Source organism: Gorilla gorilla, chromosome 9 (assembly GCF_029281585.2).
Source record: "Gorilla gorilla gorilla isolate KB3781 chromosome 9, NHGRI_mGorGor1-v2.1_pri, whole genome shotgun sequence".
In the NCBI taxonomy this organism is placed as follows: Eukaryota; Metazoa; Chordata; class Mammalia; order Primates; family Hominidae; genus Gorilla; species Gorilla gorilla.
In genome coordinates this window covers 121,848,192-121,867,290 of record NC_073233.2, presented here as the reverse complement: position 1 = coordinate 121,867,290, position 19,099 = coordinate 121,848,192, and the positions used below count along the sequence as shown (strand labels likewise).

The 19,099-nt window shown below is 46.2% G+C and overlaps 1 protein-coding gene across 2 annotated transcripts in view; it reads right to left on the bottom strand.

Moving 5' to 3' along the window:
- Nucleotides 1-395: 395 nt before the first annotated feature.
- HTR3B (5-hydroxytryptamine receptor 3B) overlaps nucleotides 396-19,099 on the bottom strand; it is a 44,778-nt gene continuing 26,074 nt past the window's right edge. For both annotated transcript variants that reach the window (XM_004052157.5, XM_063693522.1), the window contains 7 exons: nucleotides 18,867-18,911; nucleotides 18,428-18,537; nucleotides 17,836-18,005; nucleotides 17,198-17,355; nucleotides 7,121-7,331; nucleotides 5,558-5,740; nucleotides 396-4,411 (listed from right to left, as the gene is read on the bottom strand). In XM_004052157.5, the coding sequence (XP_004052205.4) occupies nucleotides 4,176-4,411; nucleotides 5,558-5,740; nucleotides 7,121-7,331; nucleotides 17,198-17,355; nucleotides 17,836-18,005; nucleotides 18,428-18,537; nucleotides 18,867-18,911 (1,113 nt within the window). In that variant the 3' untranslated portion in view covers nucleotides 396-4,175. The remainder of the gene's footprint in view (nucleotides 4,412-5,557; nucleotides 5,741-7,120; nucleotides 7,332-17,197; nucleotides 17,356-17,835; nucleotides 18,006-18,427; nucleotides 18,538-18,866; nucleotides 18,912-19,099) is intronic.

The window sequence follows — 19,099 nt, the reverse complement described above, 5'->3', positions numbered from 1 at the left end:
CAAGGTGGTCAGGGCACAGCTTGGTTTTGTACGTTTTAGGGAGACATGAGACATCAATCAAATACATTTAAGATACATATTGATTCCGTCCAGAAAGGGGGGACAACTTAAAGCCAGTGGGGCAAGGGGTTTCAGATCCTAAGTAGATTTAAAATTTTTGTGATTGGCTATTGTTTAAAAGAGTTATTGTCAATAGAAAGGAATGTCTGGATTATGGTAAGTGGTTGTGGAGACCAAAGTTTTATCATGCAGATGAAGCTTCCAGGCAGCAGGCTTCAGAGAGAGTAGATTGTAAATGTTTCTCTTTTTTTTTTTTTTTTTTTGAGACAGAGTCTCATTCTGTTGCCCAGGCTGGAGTGCAGTGGTGAGATCTCAGGTCACCGCAACCTCCACCTCCCAGGTTCAAACAATTCTTCTGCCTCAGCCTTCCAAGTAGCTGGGATTACAGGCACGTGCCGCCATGCCCAGCTAATTTTTGTATTTTTAGTAGAGATGGGGTTTCACTATGTTGGCCAGGCTGGTCTTGAATTCCTGACCTCAAGTGATCCACCCGCCTCGGCCTCCCAAAGTGCTGGGATTATAGACATGAGCCACTGCACCCAGCCAGATTGTAAATGTTTCTTATCAGACTTAAGATCTGTATTGATGTTAATGCTGGTGCTGGTCAACTTTTCCTGAATTCCGAAAGAGAGGAGGGCATCCTGAGGCATTTCCGACCCCCGCTGCCCGTCATGGCCTGAACCCCAGTCTTTGGGATGTCCTTACTGAAAGGATGGAGTCCATTCAGATGGTTGGGGGGCCCTTAGAATTTTATTTTTGGTTTACAATGTCATTGCTTCAGGATGCAGGCCTGACTCTGGGGCTTTGAATGAGTTCTGGGCTGCAGTTGAGATTAAGGCCACTTGGCACTAGACAAAGGAAGTGTACCGGGGACCAGTTTGGTGGCCAGGCTTCACTCTTAAAGGGCTGCTTGTTAGAGGCTGATGTAAAGAACCTGGGCAATGTCATCTGCGAATGGAACAAAGGTGAGCTTCATGTGAGATGGACTGGGAAGTCCCTTTGGCAACCCCTGCCACACAAGTTTCTCTGTAAGGAGGCATGTGATGGCTTCAGCCCTTGGCCTTTGGATCCTATAATAGTGGAACAACTGGAGGAGTACCAGAGCCCATGACTGGATTCTGATAGAGGGAGCTGGAAATCAGATCCCACACCAAAAACTCGAGACTGGAGTCCACCTGTTGATAGCAAGCAGGTCTTATCTTTATTTTGTGATGCATTATTTACTTTTTTTTAAAATTATACTTTAAGTTTTAGGGTACATGTGCACAACGTGCAGGTTTGTTACATATGTATACATGTGCCGTGTTGCTGTGCTGCACCCATTAACATTAGGTGTATCTTCTAATGCTATCCCTCCCCCTTCCCAAAGCGCTTTAAAGTTTTTTTGTTGTTTTTTTGTTTTTTTTTTGATATAGAGTTTAGCTCTTGTTGCCCAGGCTGGAGTGCTATGGCACGATCTCGGCTCACCACAACCTCCGCCTCCTGGGTTCAAGCCATTCTCCTGCCTCTGCCCCCCGAGTAGCTGGGATTACAGGCATGTGCCACCATGCCCGGCTAATTTTGTATTTTTAGTAGAGACAGGGTTTCTCCATGTTGGTCAGGCTGGTCTCAAACTCCTGACCTCAGGTAATCCGCCCACCTCAGCCTCCCAAAGTGCTGGGATTATAGGCGTGAGCCACCGCGCCCCATTATTTACTTTTCAAAGCATTGTTCAATACATTTTTTCATTTTGATCCTCATAACTCTTTGATAGGGGTAGAGCAAATATAAACAGCCCCAATTTCAAATAAGGTAAGTTGAAGTCAGAGAAGTTAAGCTCACGGAGGTCCCCTGGCTAGGTAATGGCAGAGCCAGGACCGTAATAATCAGGACTCCTGACTCTGACATGGGTGCTTTCTCTAAGACATAGTTGGGAAGGAGAGAGACCCCACAGTGAGGAGTTCACCTCAGGCCTTTTCCTCCTTTCCTCCTCTGTTAACTGGAGGAGGAAGTGGAGAAAGCCAGAATCGACATGGATGGGAAGCTAAGGTGACATCAGGACCATGATGCCTAACTGAGCACGTCAAAGCAGAGGAGGCCAGCAGTAGAAAGTAGGAAGCGAGGAAGGAAACAGGTGGAGGTTTGCATGGACACTTCCTGTTCACAAACTTCTTATGTTCCTCATTTCATTAACAGCAGCAGTGGAATTTCATGGACAATTGGCGCTGAGCACTAACTGGGAGGTAATGAGAGAGGGAGGATGCAGGTAAAGGCTGTTTGAATTTAAATTCTTTTTCTTTGGGGGGATGGAGGGGGGCAGATTTTTCTAAAGGCAATTTTAGTGCTGGAAAAAGTTTCTAGCAAACAGCTTTTGGACTTTTGTGTCTTCTGCTGACAGCGTTAAGACTGTCAGCAGGTCTCCAGCCTGCCAGCCTACTCTGCAGAATCTGGACTTGCTAAACCTCCGGAATCACTAGTGTTATGGGCTGAAATATGTCCCCTCTGTCTGCTGCCCACTCCCCAAAATTCATATGTTGACATCCTAACCCCTAGTACTCAGAATATGACTGTTTGAACATAGGGCCTTGAAAAAAGTGATTAAGGTTAAAAGAGGTCACTAGGATGGACCCTAAACCAACAACACTGGTGCCCTTGTTAGAGGAGAAAATCTGGACACAGACATGAGCATGCACAGAGGAAAGGTCATGTGAAAACAAAGCAAGAAGTCAGCAACCTGCAAGCCAAGGACAGGGCTCAGAAGAAAGCCACTCACCCTGTTTGCACCTTGATCTTAGGCTTCTAGCTTCCAGACAGGTGAGAAAATAAATCTCTCTTAAAGCTACTTAGTGTGTAGTATTTCCTAGCTGACTAGTTCAGGGACAGTGGATTATAACTTCCTTGAAGCAAAGGACCATGAACTATGCCTGTCCTCCCACTCCATGCATTGCCCCTTGTGTGTGGACTAAATGATGTGCTAGACTGGGCTTAGAAGCCTTGGCACCTGCTACTAAAATACAGAAAATTAGCTGGGTGTGGTGGCATGCACCTGTAGTCCCAGCTACTCGGGAGGCTGAGGCAGGGGAATTGCTTGAACCTGGGAGGTGGAGGTTGCAGTGAGCCAAGATTGCACCACTGCACTCCAATCTGGTGACAGAGCAAGACTCTGCCTCAAAAAAAAAAAAAGAAGCCTTGGCACTTGGGTTCTCTCCAGTGGGGATGCACTGCTGAAGGGGCACAGGAAGAGGGTGGAGGCAGTGGAGTTAGCTGGGAAGTGGTAACAAGAGCCTCAGAAGATGAGGGATATGGCAGGAATTTTATGCTCTGGTTGGTTGTTACCAGGTTGACCATGGGAATCACATCAAGTGAATAATAACCTGTGCTGACTTATTTTGTATTCTCTGGTGTGCCTAACATAATGCCTAGGACTTAATACTCAATAAAGGTTTTGTTGAATGGGTGACTGAATAAATGGCCAAGGCAGGGCTGGAAGATGGAGCTATCTTACACTTTTTTAAAAACTGCTTAAGCATACATAGATGCATGTGTGTGCCTAGAAATCTTCTGGAAGAAATTACTAACAGTGGTTGCTTTGGGTGAGTGGACTGGGATAAGAAGGAAAGTTTACTTTTTTACTGTATACTCATACTGTTTATACATTTTCATGAACATATGATTCTTGGGTCACACAGCAGACTATTAGGTGTATGAAGCTGGACTCAATGGAGAGGCAATGAAGGCAGAAAGTCTTTTATTTTATTTTTTTTTGAGACAGGGTCTTGCTTTGTTGCCCAGGCTGGGGTGCAGTGGTGCAATCATGGCTCACTGCAGCCTTGAAATCCTGGGCTCAAGCAATCCTCCCACCTCAACCTCCCAAGTAGCTGAGAGTACAGGCATGAGCCACTATGCCCAGCTATTTATTTATTTATTTATTTACTGGTAGAGATGTGGTCTCACTATGTTGCCCTGGCTGGTCTCGAACTCCTGGGCTCAAGCAATCCTCCTGCTATGGCCTCCCAAAGCACTGGGACTATAGGCAAAAACCACCACACCCGACCCAGAAAGCTTTTTAACCCACTATTATTCCCCCTCCTCTCTCTCCTAAGTGCCAGCACAATTATTGAAGAACACTTCAGTCTTCACACGCCGCCCCACAGTGCCCAGAGGGAGCACAGAGTGATGGTGTAGATCCCCAGCATGAAAAGGTAGCTTTGGAAGAGCAGTCGGTCAAAGCGGGACAGGAGGACCAGCCACTCTGCCTCCTGTTGGTCTGTCTGGTCCTGAGTTTGGAGGTAGTTGCTGATAGATTGAAGCTGCGACCAGACTTCCTTCAGGGTTCCCGGCTGGGCCAGGTGCTCTCCATACAGCGAGGACTCTGTGTGATGGAGGAAAACACCCTGGGTGAGCCAGGGACTACCAAGACCCACCTGGACTTTCTCTTGAAGCTGATGGCCTCATCCTTCAAGGAAAGTTGTAGGTGAAACTGAGCAGTGGGTTGTGTTTGGGTTGGGTACCCTCCCCACCCGATTAGGCGAGGCAAAGTTGTACTGCAGGAAGCCTCGGAGAACACGTCAGAGCTGTTATTATGTAAGCAGGGTGTATGTGTGCTAGATCCGTCCAGGAGATTTTCTGAGTTAGAGGTCAGCCCAAATGGACTCAGTAGGAGCTTTAGGGGCTGGGATGATTCTTATACTTGTTCACATTAAGCAACTAGAACCTAAATGTACACAAGCTCTGTGTATGCATGTGTGCACGTGCATGCCAGCACTGTGCTATTCTGAAATCAATGGCTCAGTCACTTTGGGTAATTGGTTAAAATTGGGGATAAAAACAAACAAACAGGCTGGGTGCGGTGGGCTCACACCTGTAATCCCAGCACTCTGGGAGGCCGAGGTGGGTGCATCACCTGAGGTCAGGAGTTCAAGACCAGCCTGGCCAACATGGTGAAACCCTGTCTCTACTAAAAATACAAAAATTAGCAAGGCATGGTGTCACACGCCTATAGTCCTAGCTACTCGGGAGGCTGAGGCAGGAGAATAGCTTGAGCCTGGGAGGCAGAGGCTGCAGTGAGCAAAGATTGTGCCACTGCAGTCAAGCCTGGGCGACAGAGCGAGACTCTGTCAAAACAAAGAGTAACTGAGGGCCTGAAATTCAAGCCAAAATTAGACTTTCAGCTGAGCGCAGTGGCTCACACCTGCAATCTCAGCACTTTGGGAGGCAAAGGAGGGAAGATCGCCTGAGCCTAGGAGTTCGAGACCAGCCTGCACAACATGGCAAAACCCTGTCTCAAAAAACCAAACCAAAACAAACAGAAAAACAACAAAATGAGACTTTCAAGAAAGCCAGAAGCAGGCAGCCTTCAGTCTCCAGAGAGATCATATAAAATGCCACACCCAGGCTAAGGAGCAGCTGTTGTAGGTTTTTCACATAGGCCAACGCAATACCTAGTACATCATCAACGGGAATGAATTTTTAAGGTGATCAATCCAGACAGGGGAGAAACACAAGGCTTCTCACACACCTGTTACCACAGCACACTGGGCCCTGGGTTCCACTCTAGGCCTGTCAGCATCGGTGTCCCCTCGAAGGCACAAGAAGGGCTGCTCCTGTCCACCACGCTGCTCATTATGGAGGAATTTGACCAACACGATGGACTTAGCTAAGCTGAGAACCAAGAAGGCCATGCAGATGGTGAAGAAGTGCCCTGAGAGAAGCCAGAAGAGGTGCAGTTAGCCTCCAGTCTGAAATGCAGCATCAGATTTTTTTGTTTTCTTTAGGGACAGGGTCTTGCTCTATTGCCCAAGCTGGAGTGCAGTGGTGCAATCATGGCTCACTGTAGCCTTAACGTATTGGGCTGAAGTGATTCTCCCTCCTCACCCTCCTGAATAGCTGGGACTACAGGCACACACCACCACACCAGGCTAATTTTTTTTTATTTTTGGTAGAGACAAGGCCTCACGGCCGGACGTGGTGGCTCACGCCTGTAATCCCAACACTTTGGGAGGCTGAGGCGGGTGGATCACAAGGTCAGGAGATTGAGACCATCCTGGCCAACATAGTTAAACCCCGTCTATACTAAAATACAAAAAATTAGCCAGGCATGGTGGCGGGCGCCTGTAGTCCCAGCTACTCCGGAGGCTGAGGCAGGGGAATTGCTTGAACCCAGGAGGTGGAGGTTGCAGGGAGCGGAGATCACACCACTGCACTCCAGCCTGGAGACATAGCAAGACTCCATCTCAAAAAAAAAAAAAAAGAGAGAGACAAGGCCTCACTATGTTGTCTTGAACTCTTGGGCTCATGCAATCCTCCCACCTCAGCCTCCCAAAATGTTGTGATTATGGGTGTGAGCCACTGCATCTGCTTGCTCTTTTGTTTTTTTCCCTTCCTTCCTTCCTTCCTTCCTTCTTTTCTCTCTTTCTTTCTTTCTTTTTCTCTCTTTCTCTCCCTTCCCCTCCCCTCCCCTTCCCTTCCGTTCTTGCTCTGTCACCCAGGCTGGAGTGCAGTGGTGGGATCATAGCTCACTGCAGACTCAAACTTTTAGACTCAAGCAATCCTCCTGCCTCAGCTTCCTGAATAGCTGAAATCAATGGCTCAGTCACTTTGGGTAATTGGTTGAAATTGGGGATAAAAACAAACAAAGCGGCCAGGTACAGTGGGCTCATGCCTGTAAACCCAGCACTCTGGGAAGCCGAGGTGGGCGGATCACCTGAGGTCAGGAGTTCAAGACCAGCCTGATCAACATCGTGAAACCCCGTCTCTACTAAAAATACAAAAAATTAGCCAGGTGTAGTGGTGTGCGCCTATAATCCCAGCTACTCAGGAGGCTGAGGCAGGAGAATCGCTTGAGCCTAGGAGGCAGAGGTTGTAGTGAGTATGCACTAAATGCCCTGTTGATTTTTAAAATTTTTAGTAAAGTCTCACTATGTTGCCTAGGCTGGTCTTGAACTCCTGAGCTGAAGTGATCCTCCCACCTTGGCCTCCCAAAGTGCTGATATTACGGGCGTGAGCCACCATGCCTGGCCAGCATCAGATCTTTCACAGGGGTCATGTAAGATGAGTGTCCAGTGACCCCGAGGCTGCTTACCAATCAGAGGGGTGCTCCCTACACTCCGTGGCACCTGGTTGGACATGTTGACCCTGAAGACGGTGTAGCCCACCAGCACACTGGTCTTGAACACAACCCTGGCTCGGCAGTTGGGTGGCAGGTAGAAGCTCCCCAGGTCCACCAGCATGAGAAAGATGCTAGGAATCAGCAGACTCACGACATAGACCAGGGGGTGCCTGCGCATCACCACCTGGCCAGGAACAAGCAGTCTGATGAAAAGAGGATCTAGGCCAACAGACTCAGATTTGGCCAAATTCATAGCCAGGAACGCTCCCCGAAGTCCCAACGTTTTTGCATAATGTGAAAAATCTGTCTAATTTATCTTAGAAATATGTTTCAGGTTACTTTTTGGTTTAGAAAAGAGAAAAAAATCCTTTAAGTTTTACACAGAGCTAATATTAATATTATTAATAGTGATAATAAGAAGCAGCAGCTAGCATTTACTTACCACTTGCTGTGTGCCAGGCACCAGACTCAGTGGCTCATAAACTTAACTTACTCAGTCTTCACAACTTTAAGGGCTGGGTATCAACTTCATTTTACAAACAGGTATCATTAACTTCATTTTACAAACCAGGAAACTGAGTTTCAAAGAGGTTGAATTCCTTGTTTAAACTCACACAGCTGGTAAGTGAGAAACTGTTTTGAAACTAAAATCTTCCTTCTGAAACCACTTATTATGCAATATATTGTATTACTTTTGTGTGTGTGTGTGTGACGGAGTTTCGCTCTTGTTGCCCAGGCTAGAGTGCAATGGCGCGATCTCAGCTCAACCTCCACTTCCCAGGCTCAAGCAATTCTCCTGCCTCACCCTCTCAGGTAGCTGGGACTACAGGCATGTGCCACCATGCCCGGCTTATTTTTTGTATTTTTAGTAGAGACGGGGTTTCTTTTTTTTGAGACGGAGTCTCGCTCTGTCACCTAGGCTGGAGTGCAGTGGTGCGACCTCGGCTCACTGCAAGCTCCGCTGGAGATGGGGTTTCACCATGTTGGCCAGGCTGGTCTCGAACTCCTGACCTCAGGTGATCCCCCTGCCTCGGCCTCCCAAAGTGCTGGGATTACAGGTGTGAGCCACCGTGCCTGGCCTATTGTATTACTTTTTGGTCTAATCTATCTCCTTCCTTGGATTCTGAGCTCCTTAGCACCTGTGTGTCTATCATTCTGGGCAGGAGAACTTGCACAATTAAATTTGGAAGTTTGAAGAGGGCTCAAAAATGAGACTATTTGCAAGGTGTGAGCAGGCTTTAGGGAAACCACAAGATGGCGGGCAGACCCCTGGGCTTTTCGGGGACTGGGTGATCTGTTACCACCCTTAGGCCTGAAGGAGCCAAGGGCTGGAGTGGTGACCAGACCTGAAGAGAAAGCTGTGCAGAGGCTGCCAGACAGGACCTGTGGTTTTCTCTTAGCCTGCCTGGTGTTGACTCCACTGGGGCAGAAATGGAGAGCTAAGTACCCCCTCTCGGCCCTCCTCCCTCCTCCCATCTCCTGCCACTGCTTCCCCTGCCTGCTCCCTCTCCCTACTGGTCAAGCATGACCAGTGGTCCCATCTTTGCAAGCCACAGCTCAGTCTCCAGGAGCACAGCTGCAGGGCGTGGAGGAGTGCGTCTCAGTGGAGACCGCCTGAAGCTGTCCTGCTGGCCTGCACTGTGCTGGCCACACAGAGCTGCTCTTGTAGCTTGAATTTGGGTCTCATAAAATTACTACTATTGTTGCCATTTTTTTATACCTCACTTCTTTGAAATGATGATGGCACGTGTCTTTAATAAGCACATACTCCATTTTCATCCTTCTTAAAGAGAAACAGGTGAATGGCAGGCCTGCTTCCCCACTACGGCCTGGACTGTCATCTCATCCCATCTCTGGGGTAATGATAATCCCCCAAGGGGCCAAAAATAAGACCTATCTTATAGTGGGTATTCAATAAATGTTTATTAAACAAATGAGTATTCTGGACCCTTTGCTGTTGGATTTGGACAAAGATAACATTTGAAATCTCCCATTTCTCTGATTCACCAAACAATGAACTGCTCAATATGTGTCAGATAGTGTGCCGGACACTTTCACACATATGGTGTGATTTATTTAATCCTCACTGCAAACTTGGTAGGTAATAGCCTCTACTTTATAGATTTTCAAAAGGAAAGCTGAGCTCCCTTAAGTGAGTAAGTTGAGTAAGGGACAGAGCTGGGATGTGCCCCCATATCTTCCGATTCCAAGCCCAGTGCTTTTTCCCAGGACAAGATAGCTACAACTCTTGACCTGCCCAGACCTCTGAGTTGAGTGCAGGGTTCTTCTCCTTCATCCCCATCTCCCACTGGAGAAGAGTGTCACAAAGAAATGAGCCAGGGCAGAGATGAAGTGCAAAGGCCAGTGATGGAGCAGGAGGGGCCGGGAGAAGAGCTTGGCTGGGGGAGATGAAACATCACCTTGCTGATAAGAGTGGGGGCTCTCCAGCCATTGGGTCTGGGAGCACATCCCGACTCTGTGGAGCTTGGCAAGCCAGAGTTGTTTGGCAGATTGTTGTCTGCCTGTTGTCATTCACATTAAACCATAATTGGCTGCAAATACCTAAACCAGAGCGACACTCACTGCTTTGCAATAATCTGGTTAAAACACATTTCTACCAAAGTGCAGTCAACAAGGAAAGCAACAACAAAATTAACTGTCATCAGCCTGCACCCCTCTAGCTCCTGTCATCATGCAGTGACTGAGATGGCTGTGGTTAGGTGAGGGCAGGAAAAAGGGAATCAAGTGGCCAGAGTCCATGGGGGTATTATGTTGTGGCCCATTCTGGGCTATTGGTGATCTAGCCTTGTGGGGTCGGGGTGACGGGGTGACCACCCCTGCTGACTCTGGAGGGTAGAAATGGGAACACTCCCTAGAGACTTGGCAGATACTATACAAAGGGGAAGAAAAACATAAACAAAGTACAAGAAGGCATGTTGGTTAAGCAGAAAGAGCCCAGACAAAATCAAGGGGACAGGCCAGGTGTGGTGGCTCAGGCCTGTAATCCTAGCACTTTGGGAGGCCAACGCGGGTGGATCACTTGAGGTCAGGAGTTCGAGACCAACCTGACCAATGTAGTCAAACCCCATCTCGGCTAAAAATACAAAAATCAGCCAGGTGTGGTGGCACGTGCCTGTAGTCCCAGCTACTCGGGAGGCTGAGGCAGGAGAATCGCTTGAACTCAAGAGGCAGAGGTTGCAGTGAGCCGAGATCCCGCCATTGCACACCAGCCTGGGCAACAGAGTGAGACTCTGTCTTGAAAAAAAAAAAAAAAAAAAACCAAGGGGACCGAGTTCCAGAGCCCTTTGATTCCAAGTGTCTGCATGGGCTAGTTTAAGTCCTCCTGGATGATGGAGTCAACTCCTCCATGCCTTGATTTCCTCCTTTTTCAAAAAGCAGTTTACTTTTGCCTTGCCAAACATCTTGGGTACAACTGAGATGAGCAGCTGTGCTCTCTACAGCACGTCCCTATGTAAAGAAAGCAAGCTGAGATGACACCTCTCCACCCAGAGGCTGACACAACAGCAGATCTATGTCTGGGACAGAGCCAGAGATGGATGGTGTGGCCCCTCAAGGTCCCTGATTTCCAAGAAAGTACAGGTTTATCAGACCACGTGTTCCCCGAGAAATCATCTGAGGAAGAGCTGTGGCAAGAGCTAAGAGGTTAGGAGGTAGGCAGGCTTTGTGGATATGAGCCTATGTAGTCACACAGAGCCTGCTCTTGAAAGGGCCCTGCACTTGGTTTAGTGCTCCACTGGTGCTATTTTGAAATTCTTAAAAATGTTTGAATAAGGGGTCCTACATTTTCATTTTTCACTAAGCCCTGCATATTATTAGCTGACCCTGTCAGAAGGATAGTCCTCACTGGATGTCAACAGTAAATGAAGGCAGAGGGAAAAGACATAGGGACAAGGGTGGACAATTAGCTTCTGCTGTAACATAAAGCAAAGATGTCTCTTGTCTTTGTTTGGCTTATAGAATCGTAAAACTAGATAGGCCTTCCAAAACCACCTCATCCATTCTCTTACCTTTAGGAAGGATGTTCGCATTTCTAAGACACACAAAATAGTACCTATAGTTTTGGGTTTTGGTTTTCTTCCAGAAGAAAGAATCCACCTTTTTCTTGTGGTTATTTAGGGGCAATGTTGCCTATGGACTAGTTTTTTTTTTAGACACAATTTCGCTCTTATTGCCCAGACTGGAGTACAATGACGCAATCTCGACTCACTGCAACCTCCGCCTCCCAGGTTCAAGCGATTCTCCTGCCTCAGCCTCCTGCGTAGCTGGGATTACAGGCACCTGCCACCACGCCCAGCTAATTTTTGCATTTTTAGGGTTTTGCCATGTTGGCCAGGTTGGTCTCGAACTCCCGACTTCAGGTGATCCACCTGCCTCAGCCTCCCAAAGTCATGAGCCACAGTGCCAGGCCTAGACTAATTTTCCCTGCAAACCCAGTGCAGCCTAAATAAATTCTAATTTCATCATATAGTTTTCAGAAATTTTTTGTTTTTATTATCTCATTGGATAATCAGAGCCCTTTATTCCTTTGTTCAATAAACATTAATTGAGCATGAACAGGTTGTCTGGTACTATCCTAAATACTGAAGTTAGTACTATTAATAAGACAGTTCCCTGCCCTTATCCCATCTTGTAGGATCAGGAAGCAGATTCTGGTGATTGAGTGTTTCATGAGTCAGTTGCAGGAGAGAAATTTGCCCCAGAATGGACCATAATCAAGGTCATTACCTGCTTTAGATCATTTAAACAATGAGATTTGGGACTTTTCGAGTTTATATTTAGATGATATTTTGGACTTAGAGTTGACACTGGAATGATGCTGGGTTAAACTTTGGGGGATGTTGGGATGCGGCTGAATGCATTTGCACATGGAGCAGAAGTGAATTTTGGGTTGCAGACTCTACTAGGTTGAAGAGCGCCCCTAAGAATTCATGTCTTTCCTGGAACCTCAGAATGTGACCTTATTTGGAAATGAGATCATTGAAGATGTACTAGAGTAGGATGAGGTAATACTGGAGTAGAGTGGGCCCTTAATCCAATGTGACTGGAGTTCTGATAAGAAGAGAAGAGACACACAAGGCGAAGGCCATGTGAAGATGGAGGCAGAGATGGGAGCAATGCATCTACCAGCCAAGGAACACCACAGCTTCCTGGCAACAACCAGGGGCAGAGGAGAGGCAAGGAGCAGATTCTCCCTCAGAATGCCCAGAAGGAACCAACCCTGCCCAAGTCTTGATTTCAGATTTATAGCCTACATAACTGCAAGAAAATGAATTTCTGTTGTTTTGAGCCACCCAGTTTGGGCTACTTTGTTACGGCAGCCTTGTGACACTAATACACGCGACCTGCCAAGTAATGCCCAGTGGGCAAATGGCAAAGAATGGACCAGAATATACTGCACTGCCTTTAGTTGTGTGTCAGCATGATATGGAATTAGGCACATAGTTTCTGGAGTCAAGTTGCCTGGGTTCAAGTCCAGGCTCCACCAGTCACCTTGCAGCCTCCTGTAAGTTACTTAACTTCTCTGCACCTCAATTCATTTATTTGTAAAAATGCAGATACTTGGATCACCCATCTCCTAGGGATGTGAGGATTATAGGTACAAACTTTAAAATGGTGCTTGGCATAGACTAAGTGCTCAGCTTTGTGGTTATTGCTATTATGGCTCCCTGGGCAGATTTTGGGGATCTGTGATAGATGTCAGGAGCCTTCATTTATTCATCTTTATGTCCTAAGTGTTCACCATGGAGCCTGGCACATGGTAAGAACTCGAAAGATGTTTATTGAATTTTACTGGAGTCTGGTAGTAGCACTACTTTTAGTTCCAATATAACGGAAGTGCTGAGTTAGCCCGAATGGAGGCTATCCTCTTGAGGTCAGTCTTTCTGAGGGCGACCTCTCTGCGGATCATGCCAGAAGCAGTGACTCCTGCTTCTGCTGAGTAGGAGGCATGTCACCTGCTCAGTGAGACGCTGCTCTCTGCAAAACTGCCCCTACCTACAGCTCATCATTTCTAATGGACTAAAGGAGCTGGTGCCTTTAAATTCCACAGAAAGGGAAGAAAAAGCACTTTAGTTTCCGTCCATGTTCCCCATTAGACACCCTTCAGGTGTTAGCAATATTATGCCACAATTTCATTATCCATTAAAGCCAGGTAATAATAAGTACACAAAGGTATTTGGAGCCTATTGATGTTAATGAAAGAGATCAATCTAATTTCGAATGTGTGTGTGGAGAGCTCCTTGGAGATGGAATAGGCCCCAAGGTTAGCCTGTAATTGCCTCCTTGATGGTAGACCCCACCAGTACTCAGTTTTGCATGACCGTCTTTATGACACAGTTGGAATTTTGACGCCTAGACTCCGCTTCATACAGAAGAACCCATTTTCCTCCTCTCCAAAGCCCCTCCCAGCATTCCCAACTCAGAAAGAACAGGAAAGTTGCTGCCATTTAAGCACCGGAGTCAGAGTTTCTTGGATCTAGACTATGGGTCGCTCTGGATTAGCAGAAAGTCAGTCTGTGATTCCCACATCACTTGAGTGACCCAGAAAGGATATCTAGGGCTCTAAATTCTCTCTCTCTCTCTCTCTCTCTCATATGATCTGCTAGCACTTAGAGGGATCTTGATTTTCTATCAAGTTTATAAGCTGCATTCAATAAGTATCTCAACAAAGTTACTCTACCTAATCTAGAAAAAAAATTATAACAGGAAAAGAGGATAAATGAAGCACCTTTCTTTCCCAAATGCCCCCTTTGCATTTTCTAGGACACCCTGTGCGCACCCCAATTCCTGCCCGAATAAACGCTTTACTTGGTGCGAGGATATCTGTGGTTGGGCTCGGTTTAGTTTCCACAGCTGTCCACCCTTTTCCATCCAACACGAATTCCTAAATTGTATTCCTACCTCCTCCCACTTCTACCCTCATTCTTTAAAGAAAAAAAAGAAAAAAACCACTGCCATGCAAAATCAAATGCTCTCACCCTGCTGTTTCTGGGAACCAGCACCTCCAATAATATATTGGAGGAAACCTCCCCCCCCATGGCTGCTGGGCCGGGTCCCAGGCTGTACACAGACATCTTTGTAGGGAGAAGTGCCTGTGCTCTGGGCCCCCTGTGGAACGTAGCCTGACTCCAAAGTATCCGTGGTGTCCTCTGATAAACAATTTGTGTCCCAGAGTCGGCAGCTATGATTGCACATTAGCTGAAACTCATGGGGCATCTGGAGCACTTGATTTAGTATAAATGGCAGCAGTGTACCTCAGGCCAAGGGCAAGGATGAATTTAGAATAGATTATTGCTTCTCCTGACTTCCCTACCCGTCCCCAACCTCCCGCTGGGCAGCCTGGACTGAGACACAGCCGGCGAGTAGATTAAGAGGAGATGGTCCTTTGCTGTCAGGACCCTGGCAGGCCCAGTGTTGGCATAATAGAATCAGGCTCTGAATTTCACATCACTGGCCAAGGGCTGCTGAAGGAAACCCAGGTGCATTGGTTGCTAAATTCAGAGTGGGATGTCTGGTATGGAGTAAGAGAATGAGCCTAGGCTCTGTGCACAGAGCAGAAATGCATGGAGGCTGAGCGAGGTTGGGAGGCAGAAAACTGTGATCATCACTGAATCCACTTTTAGTCTTTCTAAAGCTGCAGAATTGCTCCTGAGTCTGGCCTCCTGTCCCACCAAATATGATCTGTGACTCTACTCAGGATTCTCTCCCTACTCTGCTCCTGAGGACCAGGGCAGAAGCCAGCCCTGCTGGATAACCCATGTCCACCCCCGGGGCAAAAGGACCCAAGGAAAAGTTCCAAGAGCATGAAATCATACTGCACCTGCCTCCAGCCCACTTCCACTTCAAAACGTACCCGGGGGGAAGCATGGCAGTGAGGAGAGCAGAGGAACTGGACCATGGCTCTGAGATCCAGGGAAGCCTCCCCTCCATTAGACAATCTTCTGTCTCTGTTCATCATAATTAAAATGGAGATAGTATATAGAAAACCTTCAGCTGCTGTTGACGAATTAACATTTAGGGTGAAGGAAGGTGACATGTAACTACAAATAATAGCTGCTCTATGGAGAGAGAGAGAGTGTGTGTGTGTGTGTGTGTGTGCACACGTGTGCCTGTGCATGCAAGCACACGCCCTTGTTTACCTGCCCCATCTCTTTCCTGTGTTTGTCTCCTCCGTGCAGTGTAGGTAATGGTGTGTGCAGTGTTCTCAGGAGCGCTTGGTAGGTGACTATGTTCCACCTTGCATGTGCTACTCCTTCACATTTCCCTTTAATGCTCTCCATTATTCGGGCTGCATTAATAATGTTTGCGGGCTGATATCTTTAAAATTAATGAGGTGTTTACTCCTAGCCAAGAAACTCATTGAAATTTAAAAAAAAAAAAAAGCTTGCTTGCTTTCCTTCCCTTTTCCTTACAAGAAAAGTGGACAAACAGGCCACAATGCAAGCTTTGCTTAAAACCAAGCAGGATTCTAGGCAAGAGCCCAAAGCCCACCATCAGGAGGGTATGAGTTGCGATTAGCTACTAGCCAGCATTATACATTAGTCAGGTTCAAACCACAGCTGTGTCTAAGAGGCCCAGATTTAACAAGAGCTTTGCTGGAAAGCTGTTTACACCTTTAACCAATTAAGGGATACCTGTAATCTCAATAATAGTTTCTTTCTTTCTTTCTTTTTTCTTTCTTTCTTTCCTTTTTTCTTTCTTTCTTTTTTTCTTTCTTTCCTTCTTTCCCCTTCCTTCCTTCCTTCCTTCCTTCCTTCCTTTCTTTTCTTTTGACAGAGTCTCCCTGTGTCACCCAGGCTGGAGCGCAGTGGTATGATCTTGGCTCACTGCAACCTCCACCTCCCGGATTCAAGCGATTCTCATGCGCACACCACTACACCCAGCAAGTTTTTGTATTTTTAGTAAAGATGGGGTTTTGCCATGTTGGCCAGACTAGTCTCGAACTCCTGACCTCAAATGATCTGCCCGCCTTGGCCTCCCAAAGTTCTGGGATTACAGGCATGAGCCACCGCACTCAGTGAATGATAGTTTATTTCATCACCTCCCCTTAGCATATCCATTGTACCAGAGCACCTTAGTCTAGCCTAAATTTTCCTTCTTATTCCAAAGGTATATTTTTAGGATAATTCATCTTGTGTGCAGTCCTGACCTGCCTGTGGTTTCTATTTTTCAACTGAATCCATTACTTGGCATGAAGGACCACCATTCCCTCACTACCACCACCACTAGCTGACTTTTTGCAGAAAAGAAGAATGCACTGCTGAATACTAATGATGTAGTTTACCAGTTGTGTGAAATTGCTGCAGACCACGTGTCAAAACAGTTTCCCAGGGGGCCAAAGATGGGACAATGGCTGCCTCTGGAGTACAAATCAGCGGGCTTCACTGTCCTGTACCCCACCATCCCCCAGTTTCATGCCGGACAAATTTCCCTATGAACAATGCAGCCAAGGGCTGCATCGGAGGAGTGTGGGTTCCCATCATAATTTTGAGGGGGTTAATTTTTCCCTCTGATCCAGAAGCTACCAGTGGTCTCTGTGGGTCTTATTGGCTAATCCCTTAAGATATTCAAGTTAATAATATTATCGTATTATGCATCTGCATCTGGAATTAGTTGATAATTTACTCAATAAAAAAAAATAGGACAATAATGTTGATGAGAAAGTCTTCCCAATTTGCTGTTGTTGTGTGTGGGTTTGTCTGTGTTTTTTCTGAGTAGCAATTAGAAGCCATAATGTGAGTATGTGTGGAAAGATTGGAGGATTCCTGCTGCAGGGCATGCTTCAGGTCTCTGGTGTCTGAATACCAGGCCTCTGGTGTCTGTTATCTTCTGGAGGGGCCCATCATCTCCCACTGAACCTCTGCTCTGTGAAATGCTGGAATGCAGGTGGATGCTCAGAGCCCGCTGAAGTCCCTGTTCTTGGGTGATAATGAATGAGAACATGCAATAGAGCAGAAATTCCTTGGCCCAAGAGAGAAGGCCAAAGGCTGTGGAGAAGCAGGCAACAGGGACAGGTAGTAAAGAACCTACATTAAACTGAATCTGTGCAAATCCTCCAGCGCTGCTCTGCAGGATGCTGTATGTGGAGGACACAGATAGAAGTTCCCACTCACTGTCATTCAAAAACGCCTTTTTGTCATGCTGAATGTCTTCTGGGCTCCTCAGAAAGGCCAGGTCTACGTCTTCCACTGCAAACAACACAAACAATTGACTTTCCCAGAGAGAAAGAGATGCCAATATCCACCCACTTTTCCAGCTCCCAATTCAAATCCTTCCTCATTCTCCTGCCTCCATAGGCACAGTCTCCTTGGCCTTATTTGAATTAGGGGGTAGGGATGTGGAATAAAATCTTTCTAGTCATAAAAAAACAACAACTGTGAATTTATGGCTTGGAATACACTCTCTGTAGAATGATGGAGCTTGCCTGCGATTTCTATAATATTATCCATGGCAGTAGAGGCCTAACACTGTGTTTCCAAAACAACTGTGGGGGGCTACAGCATCATACTTGGTCTGGATTACAGCAGGAGCCAAAAACCGCAAGAAGAGATTCCAATTTTTAAATAGCCAATTATCTGCAAGAATATAAAATAGACCTGAAGGATAGTATAATATCATTTCACCTATGTGCACCAACCTAGCATTGATGGGTATCTCTCATGGTTTACCTGTATGCAGAATGCTCTTGAAGGTCAGGCTGCAATTCTGGACATCAAATGGAAAAGCATATGTCTCTAAACTGCACGCAGAGACCACCTGGATGGGCTTATAGTTCTCAATGGTCCCAGATGAGTTCACATAAACATAGGGAAGGTCAGGGGATCTTTCAATGTCCACACTATATGAAACACAAGAGAATTTGTTGTCACAGAGAGGTTGTTGGTCATTTCAAAACATAGGCTGATTAGGAGATGGTAGTGACCATGAGGTCCAGGACCAGCCTAGCCCTGCAAAAACAGAATCGCATTTTCCATGAGATGATTCACCCTGGCAAAGATGAGCTTTTCAGTGACAGCCTCGTAAGTTAACTCATTTGCTGCTATAACAACACAGACATAATGAGTAACCTCAACATTAGTAACCAGATCTGTGTCTTAAATAATGTCAACACATGGCACTTCTAACCTGAATACTCCCAACAATATGCTCCCCTTCAACTTGAGAAGCAAAAATGAGCAACACTGACTGAAAGTAAGCAGCAAGTGGCCCGACTATACCAAGCAGTCTAAACCCCACAGAAATACACACCGGCACACTTACAACTCACTGATGATGATATCGGGGGCCCAGATGGCACTTAGAGGTAGGGAGATCTCTCTAATCTCATCAAACATGCTGGAGTTCCAGGATAAAAATTCATCATTCCAGACCTGTTAGTAGTAGCCAAAAAGAAAACTTATCAAAATGGGGCAATGTCTACTTCGCTAAAGAACTAAAGAGGCATTTGGATTAATAATCCAATTTATCAGCCTCTTGGTTCTATCTGTTAGGAGAAAGGACTTCCCATCTGAATCCTAAAGATGGTAGTCCCAACCAGAAACCAGGGCCATACATCTTAAATGAATTATAATAAATTAGGTCTGCTGCAGATCTAAGGAACTATAAATACAAAGATAATACCTATTTCTTAAATAACTATATTTTGCAGCAGATCCAGATCAGGAGTGCAATATATTTAGAAGAAAACATAATTATTTACCTCTTGGTACCATACACTTGTCTTTAATATTTGATTCTCTGCATCCTGCAAGGCAAAAAGAAAATCCACTCCAAATCTTAGAATGTCAATAAATCAAAGGCCAATTCAGCAGTAAGGAAATTCAGAAGAAGAAAATCAAATCTAACCAAATAATGCTGATATTAAAAACATTACCTAGACTCTTCAATACCTAGGCATTCTCAGTTCTTACTTATTATGCACACCTGTCGCTA